Source organism: Apostichopus japonicus, chromosome 14, assembly GCF_037975245.1.
Source record: "Apostichopus japonicus isolate 1M-3 chromosome 14, ASM3797524v1, whole genome shotgun sequence".
NCBI classification, from domain to species: domain Eukaryota; kingdom Metazoa; phylum Echinodermata; class Holothuroidea; order Aspidochirotida; family Stichopodidae; genus Apostichopus; species Apostichopus japonicus.
Window position 1 is genome coordinate 13,075,206 of NC_092574.1, and position 21,837 is coordinate 13,097,042.

Here is a 21,837-nt window from a genome sequence, read left to right on the forward strand (position 1 = left end):
TGCAGACGGCCTAACTTAAGTACCCAATCTGCAAATCGCCTAATTTAAGTACCTAATTCGCAGGCCGCCTAACTTTATCAGTACCCAATCCGCAGGCCGCCTTACTTAAGTACCCAATCCAGAGTGAAGTGGTGAGAAAAATAAAGATCAGAAACTTATCATGCAGATAGTCCATCTTTTTTATATTGAAATCATATCACAAAGGCTGTATAAACCTTAAATCCAACCTTTCCCAAACTCATACATATTTCACGTTGTCGTTAACCATTAAGTTCACGACCATAAAAAGCGTTTTGGAAACCTTGCGAGCTGCAGAAAGTTTGCCGAGGGCCTCATGCAGGCTGAGGGGCCCCTACTTTGCCTGTCTGGGATGTAGAAAGTCACAACTGAGATATCAGATTACCATTTAGTTCAACCTCGCTTTTTAGAACTAATAAAGCAACTTACAAATTCAATTATTTAGAGAGGCAAGGAACTATTACAGTGCTGTGCTGCTACTACTACATGGAGCTTCTTCACAGAACTATGATGCTCCTACATCGTACTACTGTATATAATGCATCTACTTTTCATTCTCTTTAATGTGATATGAAACCCATTCTTCATGCTTCTGTCTCTAGATTATAATCCAACCATTAAAGAGAGAGATAAAGAGACTATGAAATCAGTGGCCAAAGGGTAAGCTGAAATCAATAACTCCTCAATTCATGAGCATATAGTGAAAACTTTTGTCCACTTATTGATTGAGCTGAAAGATAAAGGGATTTTAAGCAAGGATAAAGCACAGACAGGTAAGAAGATGAAGGACAGAAGTGATTTGGGCTACTGGTGTAAAAGTAAATATCGGATAAAGTAAATAATTGATTCGTTTAACTGACACCAAAGTGTCTGGCTCCACACTAGGCTTAGATTAAAGGTCTCTCTGGACATGAAGTGCAGCATCTGCTGCCCCCTACCTCTTCTTCTTTCTTCGTAAGTTAGGTTCCCTGGGCTCAGTCTAACCCTTCTAACGAATGGTAGGGAACTGTAGTACACAGACTTCATCTTCATTGAACATATATATGTGGCAAGGTGGACATCAAGAGTCAGACTTTTAAGAAGATTAGAAAATTGGTCAGTTATAATCGACAGAATCTGAACACTTTAAATCTGCCATAAAGAGTCCATGGACTTAAAAGAGACGTGCTCAAATTGGATTACATTTCGGGTCACATAACGTTTTTGAAAACTACTTAACCACTTATGACCAACAGTGACTAGACTTATAAATGAACAGAAGAACAGTGACATCAACTTCGAAAGAACAGTGACCACATATATGGGTGGACAGTGGTGACCATATATGTATGGATGAACAATGACAACATATATATTTAATTTAATTTAGCTATGAAGAATTATCAGAACACAGTGTTACATTTGACATTGGTGATATAATCAGAGGCAGATGGCCACATAAATCAGTCAGCCAAACTCATTATTCAACTTAAGCCATTTTTGCTGTCAAAACTCTGAAACTATACACGTTTCCCTTTAATATTTTTTTTAAGTGCACTGCATTATGTTCATTAATTGAATAGTATTCCGGTGTATAAGGGTAGTAGTATTCAACTGTGCTGTATTTTTCCATCCAATGAGAACCAATCTGTTTCTTTCCTTTTTCATTACTTCAAACACAGCTGTGTATGTACTTACAATAGTAAAACGACCATTTAATCTAAAATCAGCACAATTAATATAACCATTGCCATGTTTTAAAATTTAAATGAATATATTTAGCAATTTTGTTACATATTTTATTCTTCCTTCTTATTATTGCACAGGCTGTCAGAAACTAACAAATCCTAGCATATCATTTTCCCAGCTCTGCAGTAGTACTGTAGGTGGAGTTAGCAAGGTGAGGTTCATTTATGCATGTCAGTTTAATATATATGAAATACCTTGCCAGTTTCTCTGTTGAGACAAGCTCTTATTATACTGACGCTATCATCCACGGTGGCATGGATTAAATTCCAATTCATTAGGTATGAATCAAATGGAGGCTCCAGAGAGATGAGTTACTAGTTGATTCAAGAAACATTACATGATGGTAAAAGTTAGAATTCCTCAAAGGTAAGATTTATGTGATATTCCTGGTGATGAGAGTTATACTACTTGCCTCTTAAGAACAGCCATCTCCTCCAAAAAAGATAACAAACCGTAAACATCTTGAAAGGGAAAACACAACACAAGTCGGGCAAACAAAGTCTGATTTAAAAATTGCGATGTGATCTTGGAAGAACATGACTCGAAGCATTATGTTCAAAGATAGACTTACCTTTGGTGAAGCATGAGCTTAATAGATATAACCACTAAATCACCCACTGGATTGTACTTTTTTTTTTTTTTTTGCCGAGTACACATGAATTAATGACTGGGATGTGATTGGTCAACTCTTGAGATCAGACATGATTAAAATGTCCTTCAGTAATTTATATATACATTGTATAAGAAACCGAAACAGAAAGTAGGGTTAACCTTAATTTATTTTTTGTGCTTACAATTATAATTTTAATGTATCCTAAAAGTAGCAGTATTTACCAAATTCTTTGCGTCGATTAGTTATGACATAACTGTGCAACAAGAAGACACTACCTGTACAGTGCAATCAAAATGCTATGCTATCAATGTGCACTGTATATAGTACTGCAGCCCTGGCATTTATGGCAAACTGTTGTCTATAATATATTTGTAGCAAATATACAGAAAGAGAAACACACAGAATTCGGACAGTATCAATTTTTCCAGACTTTGGGGTTTACCATTTTTTTTAAATTAATTTTTGTGCATACTGACGGATGAACATGCAACATTTATTTCTTCCCAAAATGCAAACAGTGTAAAGGTGGTTACAATTATGCTTCACTGATTTATTAATTATTAAATATATCGGGGGGGGGGGGAGAGGGAGGGATCTTTATTTTAATACCCTTCCCATGTCTAGAGGTTCAGCAATGCCAGGTCTAACAGTATATGTCATTTTATGGCACAATTAACCAGCACCACTCTGTCATCTGAAAGACCTACGAACCAACCGGGAGTGTTTTCTCACTAAAGAAGGATCATCATGCTGTCACATGATGCAATAATTCAACAAACTTTACCGCAAAACCTTTTATAATGACCGCCTTCTGTCGCAACCTTTTACAACACCATAAAGCTTAGTTAATATTTACTCCTTCCCCTCCTTTGTTGAAGCCAGCAGTTATTTCACAATTTTATGCCATAGTTTTTAACACCTATTGTACCCAAACTCAATGGTTTATAATTATATATATTAAACAGCTGTGCAAAAGCCATTGATTTGATAGGGCTCAATGAATACAAAGTCAAGATACGTACAACCTTCTTTTCTTTCCCCTACCCTTTCCACATGAACAAGGCCAAATCGTGACGGAGCCAAAAGTTTGTCTATCTGCCAACTTCCGTATATACTTGAAAATAAAAGGCATAATCAGAATTTAGAAGATCGTACAAGCAGGCGCGTAGCGGGGAATTTGCCAAGGGAGGGGCGAAACTGTAGGCAAACTATCTGACCTTAGATACAATAGGTTGGCGTGAAGCGTACAAGAAAATTTTGGCTGAAAATACCTCCCAGATCGTTGGAAATGGCACTTCCCAGGCCTTGTAAGTTGCTTCTTAGCATTTTCTCTTTTGAAATTACTAGCGATATCATAAAAACATACAAACAAAATATGCTCAAGGGGGGGCGGCTGCCCCCTTCGCCCCCCCCTTGGCTACGCGCCTGTGTACAACTTCAGTTGAAGGAATCCATTGAAAATATTTCATTCCTTTTGCCTTGTTTAGTAAGAGACTGCAGGGACGAAGAGGAGGGGTTGATGAGCAGACCTTGCATAGTTAGGAGGCAGAGGAATGAATCAATAGATATGAATCCAATATTTCAATTTGTCTGTTATGAGTAAACTTCCGCCACTTGTTAAATTTAAACAGGTGTTCAATATGACAGACTACACTCTGAACGAATACGTAATTTCCTAAAACTATGACAACTGCAAAAAAATATTTGCTGAAATAAATACCCAGCAAAGGGTATTGCTTTTCAGCACTATGGTACACTATTTCAACACAAGATATACTGTGTGAGAGAGGTGAACTAGCAATTACAGAACGTGTCTGTTACTACAACAGTGTTTACAAAGTCAATTGTAAGCAAAAAATTAAAACTTTGTGGGACTAAGCAATTGCTTAATCGACAATGAAAACAGACCACCACAAAAGTTATAAACCCACTCTGTAATGAAGGACAAAACCTGAAATTAATTGCCATTATTGTGATTTTGTATATTAAGTTTTTTATCTGCAATATTCATAACCCTTTGTTGCAAACACTGAGCTAACGCTGCATTTTGCGTTCAGTCGTAGATATGCCAAGATCCCTGAATTATGAACTTTATGTCGAAATTATGTCATTCTTTGTTAGTATATCTCTGTTAGATACTCATTTTTTGTTAGTATCTTTGTTAGATACTCATTCTTTGTTAGATATTCATTCATTGCTGGCTTATTTTGGTAAAACAAAGCATGAGCACAGTATATCACACCCACCGTCAAAGTTTAAAAATATTTAATCCATGGATTAGGGAGAGGATCAAAGAAATGGGGGAGGGGGGGGGAATGGTCATGTTATGACTTACAAAAGAAAATATGATCACTTTCAAATCCTAAATAAATAGTGGGTCTACTGCAAGGTGGTATTTTGCATGGCAAGTCAGTAAACTGTTTTCACATTTTCAGTTCCATGAGTTTACAACAAGGCTATCAATTAAGCAATATAGTATGATGCAGAACTAGAAAAGCTCATCTTTCCTATACCCCCTGAAGCACCCCAACCCCCTAAACACCCGACCCCCTGAAACACCCCGAAGCCCTGAAACACCCTGACCCCCTTCTCGTCGTCTGCTTTTAAGTAGGCAACCTCCCAATGAATCCTCACTGCTGTCACTATTTTGCTTTCCCTATACTTCCATACATTTGCTTATATCGTAAGAAACAATAACCATCTAAGATCATTCTGCTTGTGATACTGATAAATCTGTAGCCTTCTAATCAAGAAAATTGCAAACTTTCCAATCAGGTACATGTATGCTGATTTAAGAGGCAGAAATGTCAAGGGTATCAAGCGCTCTCAAAATTAATCTGTACATTTTTAGAGAGACTTGTTCTAGTGTAATAGAAGCTTGCTTGCTTCCATTGCAGCAGTCCTATTTCCACTTTACAGCAATTCATCTTATGTGTGCTGTTTGGGAGAGACGGAACCGTACAATGCAGTAAACTTGAAAAATGAGATCCGTACAAGTGTTTATTTTACTGGTAAAGGCTGTTGGTGCAGTCAGCCGTGTTGATGTAAATCATAGTTGAGGTAAAGAGGGTGTAGGAATACATCACACAGTGTCCTCAATTGCCTATGAGTGTACCTTGTACTTCACTGGCATTCCAGGGCAATCAAAAAATATGCACTAATGGGGCACCTTGGTAATATAAACATATGGCACTAAAACATCAGTCTGATTTTGAAATAACATGGCTTGGCATCACTAACTGCGATTATGAAAATAATAGCAACAATTTTTGATTAAAGATAAAATAATTTATCATCTCAAAATGCTTGTTTTGTGAAAGAACATATATTTCAGAGGCAAGGAGGATATATTTATATCAAAGTTATGTAATTATTTGGAAAAGATAGTGTTAACTTTCACAGACAAATACTACATCCCATTCATTTATAAATCATAATAGAGGAAACCTGTTTCTTGAGTGTTTGTAACTTAATCAGCTCAAGCAACTTTTTCAATTTTGATATAATGTAAAGCTCCAAATCTGTGAAGTTATGTGAGAAATTAAAGAAAGCCTCAGCTTTTAGTGTTACTATCTAGAGGCAATCTTGAAATTCACATGGATGTACATTTCAAGGGTTGTATGCTTTGCAAGTGTGACTTCAAACACATGACATATGTTGGCAAGGTTTAAGATGCTAAGAGTTATTCAATACTTGATGGCAGTACACTACAGCTACGATTTCTGGACGAGAGAGAGACCAACAGTAACATGCTAATTAGCCTAATGTAGTAATGGGGTTGTTTTTGGCGGCTGTAACCAAAATCTTAATCAGCAAACCGTTGTTTGTAATGTTGCATGGTCAGTAAAATTGTAATGGAGTACCAGACTTGAACATTGGCTTGTGAGCGCACTGAAATAAATTAATACTGTGTGATACAAGGTCTATGGTGAACGTTCTCCACTTGTTTGACACTACATTTTCATAACTAAAACCACCCTGCAGTAGTTAATTGTTTCCGCAGGCCTAAGCTAAGGCTTTAACACCAGTTCTACGTGTGTGCAGTGACAACAATGTTTAGTGCACTTAATTTTAATCCTGCGCTTAGTAACTTCATTAAAAAATTACCTACCGTGAAGACGCCGACTTCTATCGCGCTTGACAACCCGGTCCCATGTATTGGACTTGAATCGACCTCTTGGGTCCCTCAAACTGAGGGACCTTGCAAGCACTTTAGACATGACTTTGGCCCCAGTAGTTATTAGGCTGGCCGAGTCGGAAGGCATGTGCGAGTCGTGGGAATCCAGTGCGAACTGAAAAAATGATATCCAAGCCCAGTCAGAGAGCTAACCCTTTTGGGTTACAAACTTTTTCTGTTCCAAACCTTTAATCCGAGATAACAATTCGTCCGTTTACAATTTTATGCTTCGGCTGGCAGTTTGTAATGCCATGGCAATCAATTTCGGAAGGGCAAAGTCCATACTTTTGCTCAAGACCGATCTAACTTACTGCCTATATGGCAAGCACAGCGCGGTGTGACAACCGCAACACAGGAGAGACATCCAGAAATAACACAAAAATACTACACATAAGCTCCTATGATTCCCACAACACGTAACTTTGAGTGTACTTGTACGTCATCAGAAATTGTCAACAGTGCAGCTACCAGGATTGTACATAGAGAGTGCATTACGCAAGAGACATGCGATTGGTGTTCATGGACGACGCCCTCGTCTGTGATTGGTTAAAAAAGTTCCTCGCCAAATTATCTCTGTTCTCAGAGCCTGTCATCTACTTTTCGGGAGCCGTTGCATATATTTACACAAAACGGCGGCTTGAAAGCAAGATATTTTTTAATTATTTCTTAATATTCGATTTTCTCGACACAGTTAAATGCTGGACAAAAATATAAACACACGATCACAGGGAGTCGAGAATGGTGTATTATATTATAATATGAAGTTGCAAATATGATGATACATGCACAAATGAACTAAATTGAAATCACAACATCCCTTTGCTATTTCCATAGAATTTTCGTGTATTTTAATGATATTTAATGTATTTCTTCATAGAATGAGTTAAGCGGACGAGCTACGTTTGTTTGATGAGAGTATCTGCCAAAAGCATGACGTAAATACAACTCTTGATGGCAAAGCACAAAGGCAGTCCATCAAAATATGTCTGGAGGAGAAGCATTCTGCAATCTTGGTTATAGGCTACTGTGATTAATACACACAATCTACTGATTAGGATATCTCTTAGTTAATGAATCGGATCCGTTTCATATTAACCAAACGAAATTACCCCGAACAGTTAGTACCTTGTCAGCCTCTGTGGCTTGAGTCTGTCAAGATGATGTTGTGCGCGAAACACATAGACAGAACTGTTTTTAATCGTGTGTTCAATATATTATTTAACCCCAAGATATCTATAGCCTTGGCTTTAATGCAATATTTTAAATGATTGCTAACTGGGGCACAACAATGTATACTCCTGGGGGTTTGGGCTTTAGACACCCCATCCCCCCCCCCAGAATAATATCAAGAGTTGTTCAGGGCCCCTTCCTCCCACTAACAGACAGAATATTAGATAATCATAGTGTGCAGTACATAAATATGTAACATAAGTATGTGGTATAACCTAAATTGTCAAAGGAAATTCAAGTTTCCAAAGGTGCACCATTTTGCATCCAAGCAACCCCCATTTTACCATAATTTCTCAAAGGGATGGGGACCCCTCCACTGGTAGACATAACATCTTAGTCCCTTTCCCCCGTACAAAATTGGTGGTTATGCCTCTGATTGGTAAAATCTTGCTGATAAGCTAAATGTTTTGCAACATGGTTGGCTATAACCATAAGCACTAATATAAATAATAAATGGCTTGTATGTATTAGTTAAGGTCAGAGGTCGCATTGTTCGGCAGGGTCATAAACCATCATATTTCCCTTTTTTAGCAACGCCGCCCGCATGAGTGGCACTGAAGTTAAACTGTTCCATAATTGGTAAGCATTAGGAAAATGATATGTGAATATTTTAGTTTTTGGTACCATCCAAAGATACCATCCCCCCTTCCTCTTATCATAAATTCTCCTATTTCCTGTGACCCCTTTAAATTTCTGGTTAGTTTTTCAGCCATGGTAGTATCAGGGAGCTGTGATTAGGCAGCTCCCAGGTATATTTGTAATCGACTAAACACGTGATTGTGCAGCATCCTCCCCGCATACTGGGGAGATGATCGAGGAGGTTCCTTCCCGACTAGACATAATCGATAAATGTCTGTTATAGACTCTTGTCTTGCTCAACAACGGTCCTCTATATTCGTTCACGGATTGAATTCCTGTGTAAATAGTACGGACGGAAGAGGAGGAACCTTAGTGACGCAGGTATAAAAAAAAATTCTCATTCTGTTGACTGTGTTTTTATTGCCCCATGAAAGTCTGTTAATATTAGCTAATGGAACATTTATGTCATGGATAACAACATACTAGAGCTATTCTGGGTGTGATGGAATGGCTGGGTATAATTCTCCTCAACTGGTTTGATCACTATGACGACACCAGAGAAAAAAGTGATTAAAAAAAAAAGGGGAAAAAGGGGGAAACAAAAAGCTTATGGTGATCAAGCCAAGACTTAATGTGGACTACTATACCAAACAATGGGGACAGGGTTGGGGAGGGGGAGTGGGTGAAAAGTAGGAGACTGACCATAAACCCGGGGAAACCTCCCTCTTCCCCATTCTCCTACCTGCGGAAATAGTCTTAGCTTTCATGTTTTGTTCAAACTGGCAAATGATTGTGAGCTAAAGACAAGGCTTACAAATCTACATTGAATTTTGGCTTACAAAGATGACAAATTGGAATTGTCTGGATTATTTCAGCTGGTCATACTATAGTCACTGGCTTGAAGATGGAGATGTCAATGGGCGGGGGAAGGGGGAATGGGGGGGCAGGGGGGAGGGATGAGGGAGTTCAGAAGGAAAGTGTGAGGGCACAGGAAAAGTTCTTTACAGAAAGTAGGTGCAAAAGAATGTATAATTCTGCCCACTTCGAAGGAAGATTGGCAAAGTTTCGACCAGTGATAAAACCCTTGTCCTTTCAGTAACTGCTGCTCCCTAGCTGGTAGATTTTGACATCAAAGCATAAGAGGTGGGGAGGTGATGGCAGGCAATCGGATGGGAGGGAAGTTTCACTCCTTTTTTTTCTTTTATGTTCATCATTTTTCCTAGTTGGAATTAAAGTCAGGATCCCCATGTTTCGTATTTGTTGTTACTTATATTCTGCGCCATCTACAGAAGGAAATCATTTAGATGACAATTTTGTTGAGGGAACCTATAGCTAGCTAGATCAAAGCAGCTAAATTATATCACATTCTGTGCACTATTTTTAAATTAATATCACTTCCTCTCTGCCAAGAATGTTGAAATTTACAGACACAGGGTCAAAACTGATGCTCCTCTGGGCTCCATAAAATCTGTTAAATAAATGATACTTAAAAAGAACTGGAAAAGGTTTCAGTTGTCAGCCAGGCCTACTGGCAGGTCCGCATCTTAATGACTTACCTTATCAGCAATATTGAGGTAGTGGAATGTGGTAAATATTGACACAATATTTCAAGGACTGGCTCCAAAGGTGAGAGCCAAGCCATTTTGAAGAGTATATATTTATGATAGTATCATAAAAGGCACACCTTGAAAGTACAGTCAATTTGACCTCTCCAACAATCTATATGGAAACTATTTGTCTAGAGCAAGCACTCAGTTGTTTTCTTTTGTGTTGTTTGTAAACAAACTAGTGTCATAATCCAGGATAACATAAATTCTTAAAGTACAGGTGAATCTAAGGACCAACATTCTTCTCTGGTTGATATTTTGTTCATTGATATATATTCAACGATTGTCATGATATTATTGCCGAGTGCAATTTTTTTTTAAATCAAACTTTCTTTAAGGTTAGTTTAGGAAGAGACACCATCCCTTTAAGACAGTTACCTCTATGCAAATTTCTTCCTATAAATTTAATGCCATAGCTCCCCATGGAGGGCCAATTTGTTAATATGTTCTTCTTTCCCTCTGCTACATGTCCCTTGTCCCTCTATCTCATCTCAAATTCCAAAGAGAATCAATTTGTACAACAAAAATAAAGTCTTTTGGTAACGGTATAACCTCTTCTTTCATGTTGCTTTCATTTCGCCGTGTCCTCCCCGTGTGGTTCTTCCTTTCTTCGATCTCGCTTTCAGCTATGCGCTGCCTTTCCAACGACTTCTTTCTCCAAAATCAAGCAGACCCTCAGGGCTCTAGAATGTGATCTACTTGTCACATACCAGCTGAGAAGTGCACTTGGGTAATAAAGTGAATCTAATAAACTACTATGTTTTCATATGATTTTGGAATTATTACATATATGACAGGTAAGTTACATTGGTCTTGATGTCCTCAGCCAAGTAGAAAGAGTCTAGAATCTCTGCCGACCAGTGGGGTACTCGTAATCTGAGATAGCAATGATATTACACCAGCTGCCTTTGACAAAAAATTTGTCCTCAAAAAGTAACGGAGTAAGTCACAATCTTCGAAAATTGTTATATTTATGCAACTTTCATGGAGCAAAATTTCAAAGGCTTTTTCTGTTTCTTCTCCTTTTTTTTTATTTTTTATAATTTCATGAGAAATTTTCCCAATATTAGAATGAGGTCATATCTTTGTCCCATGGGTTTGGGAAATGCTTGAATCAGGGACGGAATTGATCCCATGCCAGGGAGGAGAATACAGTCGGGAATTATTAGTTTCAGATATTCAAACTTTTCAAACTTACAAGACAATCAGATTAAGGCAAATAATGATCAATCAACCCTAATTTTGTGAAACAAGATTAAATTGAAATTATTCACTACAAAAAGTCATAATTCTAAGCAAATTCATGGGGATGAACCAAGTTAAAACAAATCATTAATAAAAGCATACAAGACACAATGCCAAATGAAGACATACTCTTTATCTCCAATGATAGAAATTTGGCAAAACACATGAAGATAGTTCAGTCACAGTGTGTCTAACTACTATTAAATGTTGTTGTTGAATATTAATTCTTACAAAAATTGTCTCTGAGGTAAATGAATGTTAGTGAATAAGGTTTCCATTTTTTGTCTTGGCAAATTTTTGACAAATTAGGCTCAAAGCTGTCAAGTCATTTGTAATTGTCGTTCAAACCCAGAATCTTGCTTTGTGAGAAGAAGAAGAAGAAGAAGAAGATTAAATACAGCGATTTAAAAATAGAAGTCAAAGGTGGAAAAGAAATTAACTGAACGGACAAGAAATTGTTTCCAAAATGAAACTAAATTTACCCTCGGTGTGGTCATAGATAGTCATGATTACTTTTCACTGGTAAAACAAAAGAACTTCCTCTCAAAGAAAGATGAAACATTTATGTTTCATGTGCAGAGTCGTATAGGAAAGAAAAGGGCACAAAAGTCATCATTCGAGGTCGTTCTACTATATTTGTAATAAAATTGATGTTTCTTCCTGTTAACCTAGAAATTGCTGTAATTTAATCAAACTTGCAGAAACACTATATTGATTAAACAGATGTATTTTATATATTCTGTCTTCCTTTGTATCAAGAAAATTACAGGAGCACGTAAATTGTAGAGCAATTAATATCAAGTGATTACTTTGAACTTAAAGGTGGTCAGTGGTCTCAAGAGTGCATAATAATTATGACAAACATAATGGTTGTACTAAACTGTAAGCCCTGAAAATATTATTACACCCTACTTTTCCACCCTTGACCCCACCCTGTTCCCTTTTACATAACTCAGAACAACATACTATGATGTGATCAGCCGTCCCGGATTTCCATTAGCTCTCCCAGATCCAAAAGTGTCCCTGGACTTGTTCCAGGGTGTTATGCTCTGTCCCAGGATATCTACGAGTGTCCTTCAATAATTATAAGTTTGCCTATTTGACTTTCAGCCTCGTGTAGAAAACAGCTTAAACATGCGATGTGACCATTTACATAGTTCGTTCACACTCAAGGATTAAAGGCTACACAGATCACTTTAATAACGATTTCAAAATCTGCAGTAAATCATATTCAAACTATGCATAATTTTGCATATTACAGATGAAATTACCATTCCTGTTTTCTTCAACTTTCTTGGCCTAGGAGATTAAATTGCTTGGAGGTAATACAGAAAATTTGAGCATTTAGCAATCGTCTTTTAACGTGAATTTTGAGGGCATTTCATTGTTTTGTATTGCCATAAAGCTTCTTTAAACATAAAGTCGGTATGACCCGCTGCTTGAGGTCAGCATGAGAGGATGAATATTGATTTAATATCCCTGGTTTTCCTGAAAAAAAGTGGTCATCTTAATATGCCATGTCTGACAATAGATTAAGTAAAGAGCAGAGTAAGATGCGTTACGGTTTGGCCTTCCCCTCCCCCCCCCCCGCCTCACACTATTTCGTCTAGCTCCTTCCACCCTCCCCCTCTCAGATTTGTTACAATATGTTGATCCCTAGTATCCAGATGTTGAACAGCTGAGTAAAGTCAGCACAATTAATTTTAAGTAAACAAGAAAAGGCAATTAGGTTTTTAACTAATTACCATTCGTGATTCCTTCATCTAAACATATCTCACTATAATAATTTTTCAAAAAGAAAAACTTAACTGAAGTACTGACCACAGCCTCTTTGTAGGAATGTCATTAAAAACTCATCAAATATATTGTTTAGGTCACTTTTTACACATTTCCCATAGGTGATTGTTATTCGTCTCCCTTCTCAGCAATTATCAATGTTAAAGGTAGTCAGTATAGGCCCCAAACATATAGCACGCTATAATTGCTAGAAGTTTTCAAAAGTACTTTCCTGGAGGTCTTTACTCTCCAAATTGTTCTCAACAATTTTTAACGAACACACAAGATGACTGAATGTCCCTATGAGGAAAATTTCCTTGAAGGTTGTAATTAAAACAGTTTAAGAATTTCACCAAAGGTGACCATATTTGAAAATCTAGCATATTTGGGGCCAATACAGCATACCTTTAACCAAGGAATGATATTGGTACAAAACACCTCTATCAGCTCAGTTCTAGATTCAAGTTGAACTCACCGAATAGGACACTTAATTGTGAAACAGCAAAAAGCCAGTCAATATTTCATTCCTTTGTGGTAAAAACATGTTGTGATGAAATGTCAACCATTTCAGGCACTTTCATCGTCCAGCACCAGCAATGGCCAAAGAACACAAAGGGATAGGGTCATAAAATGATGGATTATGACAGCAGATAGAATGTCCATAAAAGGTATTTTGATCTGGTCACTCTTCATATGCATAGTCGGTCTGTTCATCTTTTGTTCTTGATGATTAGATCTAATTGATATCATCAAAAAGTCATGCCTCCCCAATTAAAGCATTTAGACTGCAGATGTCTACGATCTTGTAATAAAGTATATCAATATTTACCACGCCCCCAAAAAAAATTAATGTAACTTTCCAAACCTCTCTTTTGTTACCTTGAGGTAATTATCTTCCCAAATTAATTATTGAAATTTGAGAGTACTGAGGATTAAGTTAGACAATTAGATAACTCAATGAGAAACTAATTGTTCCAAGATTCAAAGATGTCAGTCAAAGGATCATCAGTACAAAAAGTTTAAGATACAGATTATAATTTGAAATATTAAGGAAGGCTAATCAGGATTTTGCTTGAAGAAGGGGGTGGGATGGGATGGGATGGGCTGGAAGACGGAGGTGGGGTGGGGTGGGATGGGATGGAATAGCGGGGCAAACAGTGGCAGGGAGACAATTAATATGCAGCCAGCTATGATAAGCAATCTTAGCTAAAATCTCAACTGAGGTTTGATGCTACCGGTTTACTTTAAATATAAATGAAGACTTCTCCTTGAATACGAACCGAGACTTTTGAAGAAATTAAAAGATTCATTTGGTCTTTGGTCTGAGGTCTCTGTGTACATCTTCCTTTGTCAAATTTGAGCAATGTCACAAACTTAAATCACCTTTGATAGAGGTTGTCACCTTAGGCCTCTATTATTTATGTCCAGGGTAAACATCACTGCCCTTTCGTGGTTGGGGGGTCGCCCATGATCTTCCAAAGGTGACTCACAAAGTAGGATAGTTATTGGGTGAGTCTTCCCTTTGATTTACGATTTTCATCTCATTCTGTCTGCAATAAAACTTGTAGGACAGCAAGTGATAATAACCGAGCTTATAGTTTTTCTTGAGTCCTTTACACTTGATAAAGCCTTGCTTTGGTCTTCTCTGTATGGAAAGATGCTTCAAGAAGAGTTGATAGCCACACACACCAGCATGCTTGTATTATATATATATACTTGAAAATCCCTGCATGTAAACTAGCATGTTTTCACCAGGGCATGGGGTAGGGGGGGGGGGATGAGGGCAGAGATCCGAGGTCTGAAAGCAGTAGAGGTGGGAGAGTAGAATGGGGAGGACAAGAATGGAGTTTCCTAACCTTCGTTATATCTGTGAGTTGCATGATTCGTTGGCAATCTGTTCTTCTACCACATCTAATAATCATGAATAATGCAGAAAATGCGGAAAACCGACTAAAACCTAAAAGATGAAGAAAGCATCTGTGTTTAGAAGCTTTTGGTTCTTATCTGAACCTTCTTCAGATTATATCTATATGTTTATTCAAAACTTATGACTCCACAGGAAACAACAAGGCAGGAAGGTATCATCAATTTGCATTGGCAAACTCCCCATCATCCCCCCCCCCCTCCCCTCCCCGATCCACTTACCCACTCCACCCATTCTCCCCTTTCTTCCAAATATCAGGAATAAAGATAATGGTTCACAGTTAACGCTTGATGGTTTGACTTTCATTTCCCTAATACTACAATACACCATCCTCTTTTAAATACATGTGCCCTCACTGCATGACAAAGCCTTCTTTCATGAAAAAAGATATTGCTTGTCCTTTCCTAATCTAACACCCTCAGAAGCAATTAGCCAATTGAGGCCTGATTTGGAGCACCATTGTATCACTACCTATTCCTCCCCCCCCCCCCATCTGTCCTCTTTTGGTGCAATCTGCCTCCTTTCTTTTACAAGCTTAATTTGACCACTGAGCTCACACCAAATTAATTATACGTCTCTTTGACTTATTGCCAATTGCCAGAACCATTCGGTGTTAATATTTTAAACTGGCAAAGAGTAAAAAGACCACTTCAATTCAATTAAGAGCCAAGACATATTTGGTACCATGGTCTCAGTGTTATAGAAGGATAAATTACTAAACAGTGTTGCACAGCCCTCCCCCCCCCCTCCCCTCCCACTCTCTCCATCACTCTGAAATCCATTCCTCTTTCTATACTCATTACTTACTCCAAGGTGAAGTCATCTTAATTGTTTGTCTCTTCCCCAAAAAAGAGAACTGCTCTCAATAACCACTGACCATTTGGGGCAAAAAATCTAGCTTACTTTTGAAGTATTGACATGAAGACATATATACATAGTACTGCAGATTTGTTGATTGCCTAGCTCTCACCCAGGGAAGAGGACAATTTATCCCAAGATGAGAGGCAGAGCCACTTAAAGGTTCAAGAGAGCACCCTGTGGATGAAATAGCTCTCAACAGTGACATCCCAAAATATCTGCAGGGGAGAGGACACACTTACACTCATTACCATAATGGGATAACCCTATGGCATAACCATGGCGATAATCACATTCTGGCAATGACACTGGAGAAGAGACAGTCACCACAATGAAACTAAAAAGGAAGAGGAGGGGGGAGGAAATGGGGTCAAATCCTCTGGAGATGAAATCAGCTGGTTCATGGCATACATATATATAATATAGATATATATCATAAAATATATTGCTCACTTTGAATTAAGTTTAACACTGTGAGGCATATAGACAACACCCTCATACAACAAACAGAATCAAGAAAAAAAAATTTCACTAATTTCACTTATGCAATTAAATACTTTTACCAATCATCTCTTAATATGCCCTGGATATAGATTTGTACCTAAGGTCATAGGTGAAATAGGTGAGACCTGGTAATGTCCGGGACTTTTGAACGCATGGAAATAAAATACAAGGGTATGACTTTCAAATCAAATGTATAGTTAGCAACATATAAAAGTGAATGTGTCAATCAAATGTATCTTTAGTAGTACAATAAGTTGATACACTGAAGAATAGAAATTACATGTTATATTTTCTGTAACTCTCAACACAAGAGTACAAAAGATCAAAATCACAGAAATAAAAGCTTTATAAATCATTTAAAACAAGAAAATTACCCCCAAAAAAGTAGACAGAGGATGAATAACAGGGGGGAGGGGGAGTATTGGCACTGTTTTACTCCTATATCTCTGGCTGTTATGTTTAAGTCATGGGGCTAAACTAAAATATATCCAGATAGATAGTTCAGTATGTTGTGGCATATCTTGCTTTGATTCAGTTTTTTATTCCATTCCCTCAAAAATTTATTTTAATATATTAAAGTGGGGGTGGGGGCTTGGATTCTGCTGTCCAATACTGTTTCATGATAAATAAACCAGAGCAAATGATCCATGGTCTATGAATGAAGTTCAAAGGTGAAAACATTTAAGGGATCCTGACTTTCTTCTGCCAAAATAAATTTTGGGCCAAAACTAAAAGTACCTCCATAAATCACATTTTTACCATGATCATAAATTTCTACCAGGTATGTATTGGCCCCAACTCCATTTTTGACCAAGTTTAGTTACAGTCTAACCAAAAGTTTTAATGGCTTCTTTCTTTCCCTTGTGGTCTTACTGAGAATTATGAGTAAAACATGGTATGCCAGTCACCAGCTCCAAAGTTGTCTAGCAATCAAAGGAATACATGAAAGAGAAACATCTTGGCCCTTGTTAAGATAATGTTGACAAAGACAGTTCATGGGAAGAGGGAGGCAAAAGAGGAAAATATTTTAATTTCAAGGTTCTTGTAAGCCCAGGATTAGACTGGAGGCGGGCGTCCATAGATTACAAACAAAAGGATGCGAAAAGTGACTTTTTCTCAGCGTGTATTGACTCTGTCGCAATATGGAAGAAATGTATGGAAAAAAGAGAGATTTTTGGAAGGATTTGGAAACATTTTATGACACACGTCAAAAGGGAAAAAAGGGTATTGAGAGCAGTTTCGTGACCTCAAAATTAACACTATCAGAGAAATTAAAACTTTCTGAAGCTTGTTCTCTAAGCTTTGTGTAGTAGTGCTAAACTTTTGGAGAACTGTTCCAGGGTAATGGGGAAAAGACATGCCGTAGTGAACACTCTTTTAACATTAAGAATCACTATAGCAGAGACAGAACAAGCGAGCTGAAATTAATCATAAATTCAATATTATTAATATTACACAAAAACATGCTAAATTGTTTAAACAAATGGTTAGAAAACCTGTGGAATTTTATGTAAAGGGCTATAAAAATGGGAAAACCCCACTCTTCTCGGATAAGCATAAATTTAATATTATTAATATTACACAAAAACATGCTATATCATTGAACAAATGGTTAGAAAAACTGTGGAATTTTATGTGAAGGGCTATTAATATGGGAAAACCCCTCTCTTCTTGGTGTCTGAAATATTTGACGATGTGTAAGATCTGCTATGAGGAAATACTTGGGTTACTTTTACCACTTTTAATAGTAGTAGTTACTCTGGGCAATTTAGATGGTTTTTTTGCAGCCAGTATTCGGATCAAGTCCTTCATATCTTACATGTTGGTTAGCTGCCAAAATTGTGTGCGCTCCTATCCATCTGCAGAGGTTTATCAACCACATGAAAACCCGGACAGTTTTCTTTCTATATGGCCTGCTACAAAGATGAATCTTTTGAAGATATACTAGGCTCTGAAACTTGTCTCGTTTGACCTCTGGTCAATCGATGAAACATGACGATGATGATGTTATTGTAAGATACTTTGCATACTTACAAAACTGTCAAAAGTTGGAAGTTTATTTTGCTGAAAAACCCCCACTTCTGAATTGTTTTCTCTCTTAAAAGTCCTGTTTTCCAGGTAATATAGGACACCAAAATAAACAGTATTGAGTTAATATAATCAATTAAAGTTGGCAGCCTCTGGGCAGGCTGCTCCAATACTGTCAAAGTATACCACTAAAGTTTCATTGTCAAACCTTGAGCAGAGAGGACGTCAGAGGGGATGATCGTTCAAGTTCATGCCATGACAAGGATTTCATAGCCGATGAACAAAGAGGATGTTGGAAGGAAATATTCAAATACTTCAGAACTAAATGAACACATATTAAAAATTAGTTACATCATTAACAACTGGGATGATGAAAAGAAAGTGAATCAACCTTGGTGAATGATTTAATGATATTTTTTTGGGGGGGGGGGGGGTAGTAAAAGCCATAATTTGAGAAACAGCTAGACCTGACCTACAGGTACAAGTTCACTCAGTCACAACGGATCTGTGTAATCATGGAGTATCGAAATTTGAATAAAAAAACTCTGAATTTAATGACATTTTTTTGGGGGGGTAGTAAAAGCCATAATTTGAGAAACAGCTAGACCCGCACCTACAGGTACAAGTTCACTCAGTCACACGACGGATCTGTGTAATCATGGAGTATCGTAATTTGAATAAAAAACTCTGGATTGTTAATATCATACTTTTATCATGTGATTAGCTTGTTAGTAGTTACAACAAAGATATTGTGACTTGACTGACAAACAAGTAGATACCGATGTAGTCTGCTGGGGTTAAATTTGATGGTGAAACACAAACCGTCTCTGCAATTCAACATTTTTCATCAAAGAGATTTATCCCCAACCTTATCACTGCCTCAGACTTTCCTTTCCGAGATGTTTTAATACATCCAGCCCAAAAATAGGAACGATGCTAGTACATGAATCAATGCCTTCGGGAAGAGGCCAGGCAAAGAAGTTTTTTAATCCTGGGTGAGGATGGTTTCTTAGAAAGAGGTGCTGCCAACATTATCAATCACAACTCTCCTGTATGTCCTTTTTCGTCTCAAATTGCCACAGGGTTAATGTTTTATGATGCAATTTAGGAGGTCCATGGATGAAGAAATTTATTTGCCATCGAAAGATTTAAATATCTCAGTACATGAGAAGAACTACTATAGTAGCAATATTAAGGACACCTATTTCTTGTATTTTCAAAATGGTTTTCTCTAAAGCAAAGGATGTCTATTTTTCTCCTTAATATTTACAGGCATTGCGCATCATGCATCCAATGTACCACCAGTATTGTTTCATATGAACGATAAAAAAGGAAACACAGGTGCTGTGGCCGAGTGGATAAAGGTGGTGGCATTTGAAGCAATGAGGCTTAGCAATCGGGTGGTTCTGGGTTCAGTCCCTGGCCAGGTCATAGCATAGTAGGGTGGGTGTTTACATCCAAGAGCAATCTATGGTTTTCCTATCTGAAATGACTTTCTAAATTACTAAATTAATACTTCAACAAAGTGAGACCCCTTTAGATGCTTAATTCAAAGAATAATTTTATATTTTATGTTTGAAATATCAGCTAGTAATATTTTGGGTAACATAAAATATTTGCAGTACAACTCTCATACATAATTAGTATCAGTATCTTCATCTTTCCATAACATCAGAATTTGCTATGTGAATCTTTTCCATATTATCCAAACTTTCTATGCTGTACCAGATTACTTGTATCCAGGATATTAACAGTGTATCACTTCATGTACAGTGTTCCTTTAAATAACATTCATGATATGATTTTCATCATTTTATTGTGATAACTCATTTCCGTTGTGTACTTGTTTGCGTCCCTATAGCATCAAAGATTTGGCAGAGATACAGTTTATCGGGGTTTTACACTCTGAACACGTGTCTACCATTTCATCAGTTTGGCAATCTTGCAGCTTTACCCTACAATATCTACAAGTTCAATGATCACTCAATTATTTCCCTTCTGTTGTTATATGTTATTCCCTCAGGAATGCGTAATTTATACATTTTCACAGCTGCACATTGAATAAGTGGCTGAAAATGTTCAAAGTGGTTGCACCTGTGTGTACTTCATGTTTAGGGTTAAACCCTCTGGATTTTAGCACAACTGTTACAACATGTATCATCCTGGTTTCCTGGGCATCTTGCAAACCAGACAGTTTTGTTATATAGTAATAGCTTCCTGGTTTGAATACAAGATATCCTAAGAGACATAATAGTGCTGGTACTGTAGTCAATGCATATAGACTACATAGTTCATTCTTTGTATCATCATCATCAATATCATCAATATCATCATCATCACTATCATCATCACTATCATCATCACTATCATCATCACTATCATCATCATCAGCATCAATATCATCAGCATCATCACTATCATCATCATCACTTTCATCATCATCACTATCATTATCATCACTATCATCATCATCATCATCACTATCATCATCGTCATCATCAAACTGCGACAAACTGCAACATGCTATACACAACCATTTTTTTTCCCTAAGGGGTGCATGTCAGAATTTATTCACGGTACCTTGCATGCAGTGTTATCGGGCATAATAATTGCCCACTTTCATTTGGTGCAACCCAGAAACCAGCAGGAAAGAGATTTCAGGAGATTTGTAACCTATTTTCATTGTTGATTATTTACGATACTACGTCTTCTTCCTTCAGAAACTTGCCAGCTCTGTACTTTCAAAACCCTTGAACTTTATTCCTGCTGAGCTCATCATTTGCAGAAGATATACAGTTGGTCATTCAACTTATAAATACTCACTAATTTTTTTTTCTTTTTTTTTTTCTGAAATTAATGATTTGTTAGAATACATCTCACAGCAGCCCAGCCTCATCATCTTAAATAGCCTGCATATTTCTCCCTTTGTCTTTGTTATGAAGTTTGATATGGTTTTTATTACATTATACATGCAACAGATACCTCTAGTAACAGAACTGCTATCTATTCAATGGCCTCCACTTATCCATTGATTTGATTATGTCTCCCTATCCTGTAGGTCTGTTCCAATAACGTCACCAAGGCCCTTAGCGGACTTTAAAAAAACCGTTAGAGATCGTCGACGTCGTCAGTCGAGGTTTACTTTATGCCCAGAGCTGTTAGCAACCGCGACAACAAACTGAAAATTATCAATCTCCTCTGACATTGTTGAGAGACAGATGGTAAAAAATATGTACTGCATCGTCCAAAGGGTCAGTTAATGATGAAGACAAGAGAATTAGAGGATAGGGGAGGCTATTACATACAAGTCAAAACAGACACAGAAACCCAACCATCATCTTTGGTGTACAATATATGACAGGGATCTTCTCCAAGAAGGAAAACTACCTCAAACAGCTGAAGAAAAATCTTGTTTCACTTGGGAGATATGCTAGTTTAATAGCCATGTCTGACAGCTGTCATTTTGTACATGATCTGTGATGTCATAATGTCATTAGGACCTGGGAACCTTTTCATTTTCCTCATTATTTTATCTTCATATTTTCAAGGT

General features: G+C 37.3%; 1 protein-coding gene across 7 annotated transcripts in view; it reads right to left on the reverse strand.

Annotated features, from left to right (window-relative positions):
- LOC139980298 (rho GTPase-activating protein 7-like) overlaps positions 1-21,837 on the reverse strand; it is a 175,483-nt gene that overhangs the window by 77,169 nt on the left and 76,477 nt on the right. Inside the window, exon 1 of one of the 7 annotated variants that reach the window (XM_071991856.1) lies at positions 6,471-6,913. The exons of the other annotated variants lie outside the window; for them this stretch is intronic. Coding sequence (XP_071847957.1) covers positions 6,471-6,624 — 154 coding nt within the window. The 5' untranslated portion in view covers positions 6,625-6,913. Of the gene's footprint in view, positions 1-6,470; positions 6,914-21,837 lie in introns of those variants that run through there. 7 annotated transcript variants of the gene reach the window in all.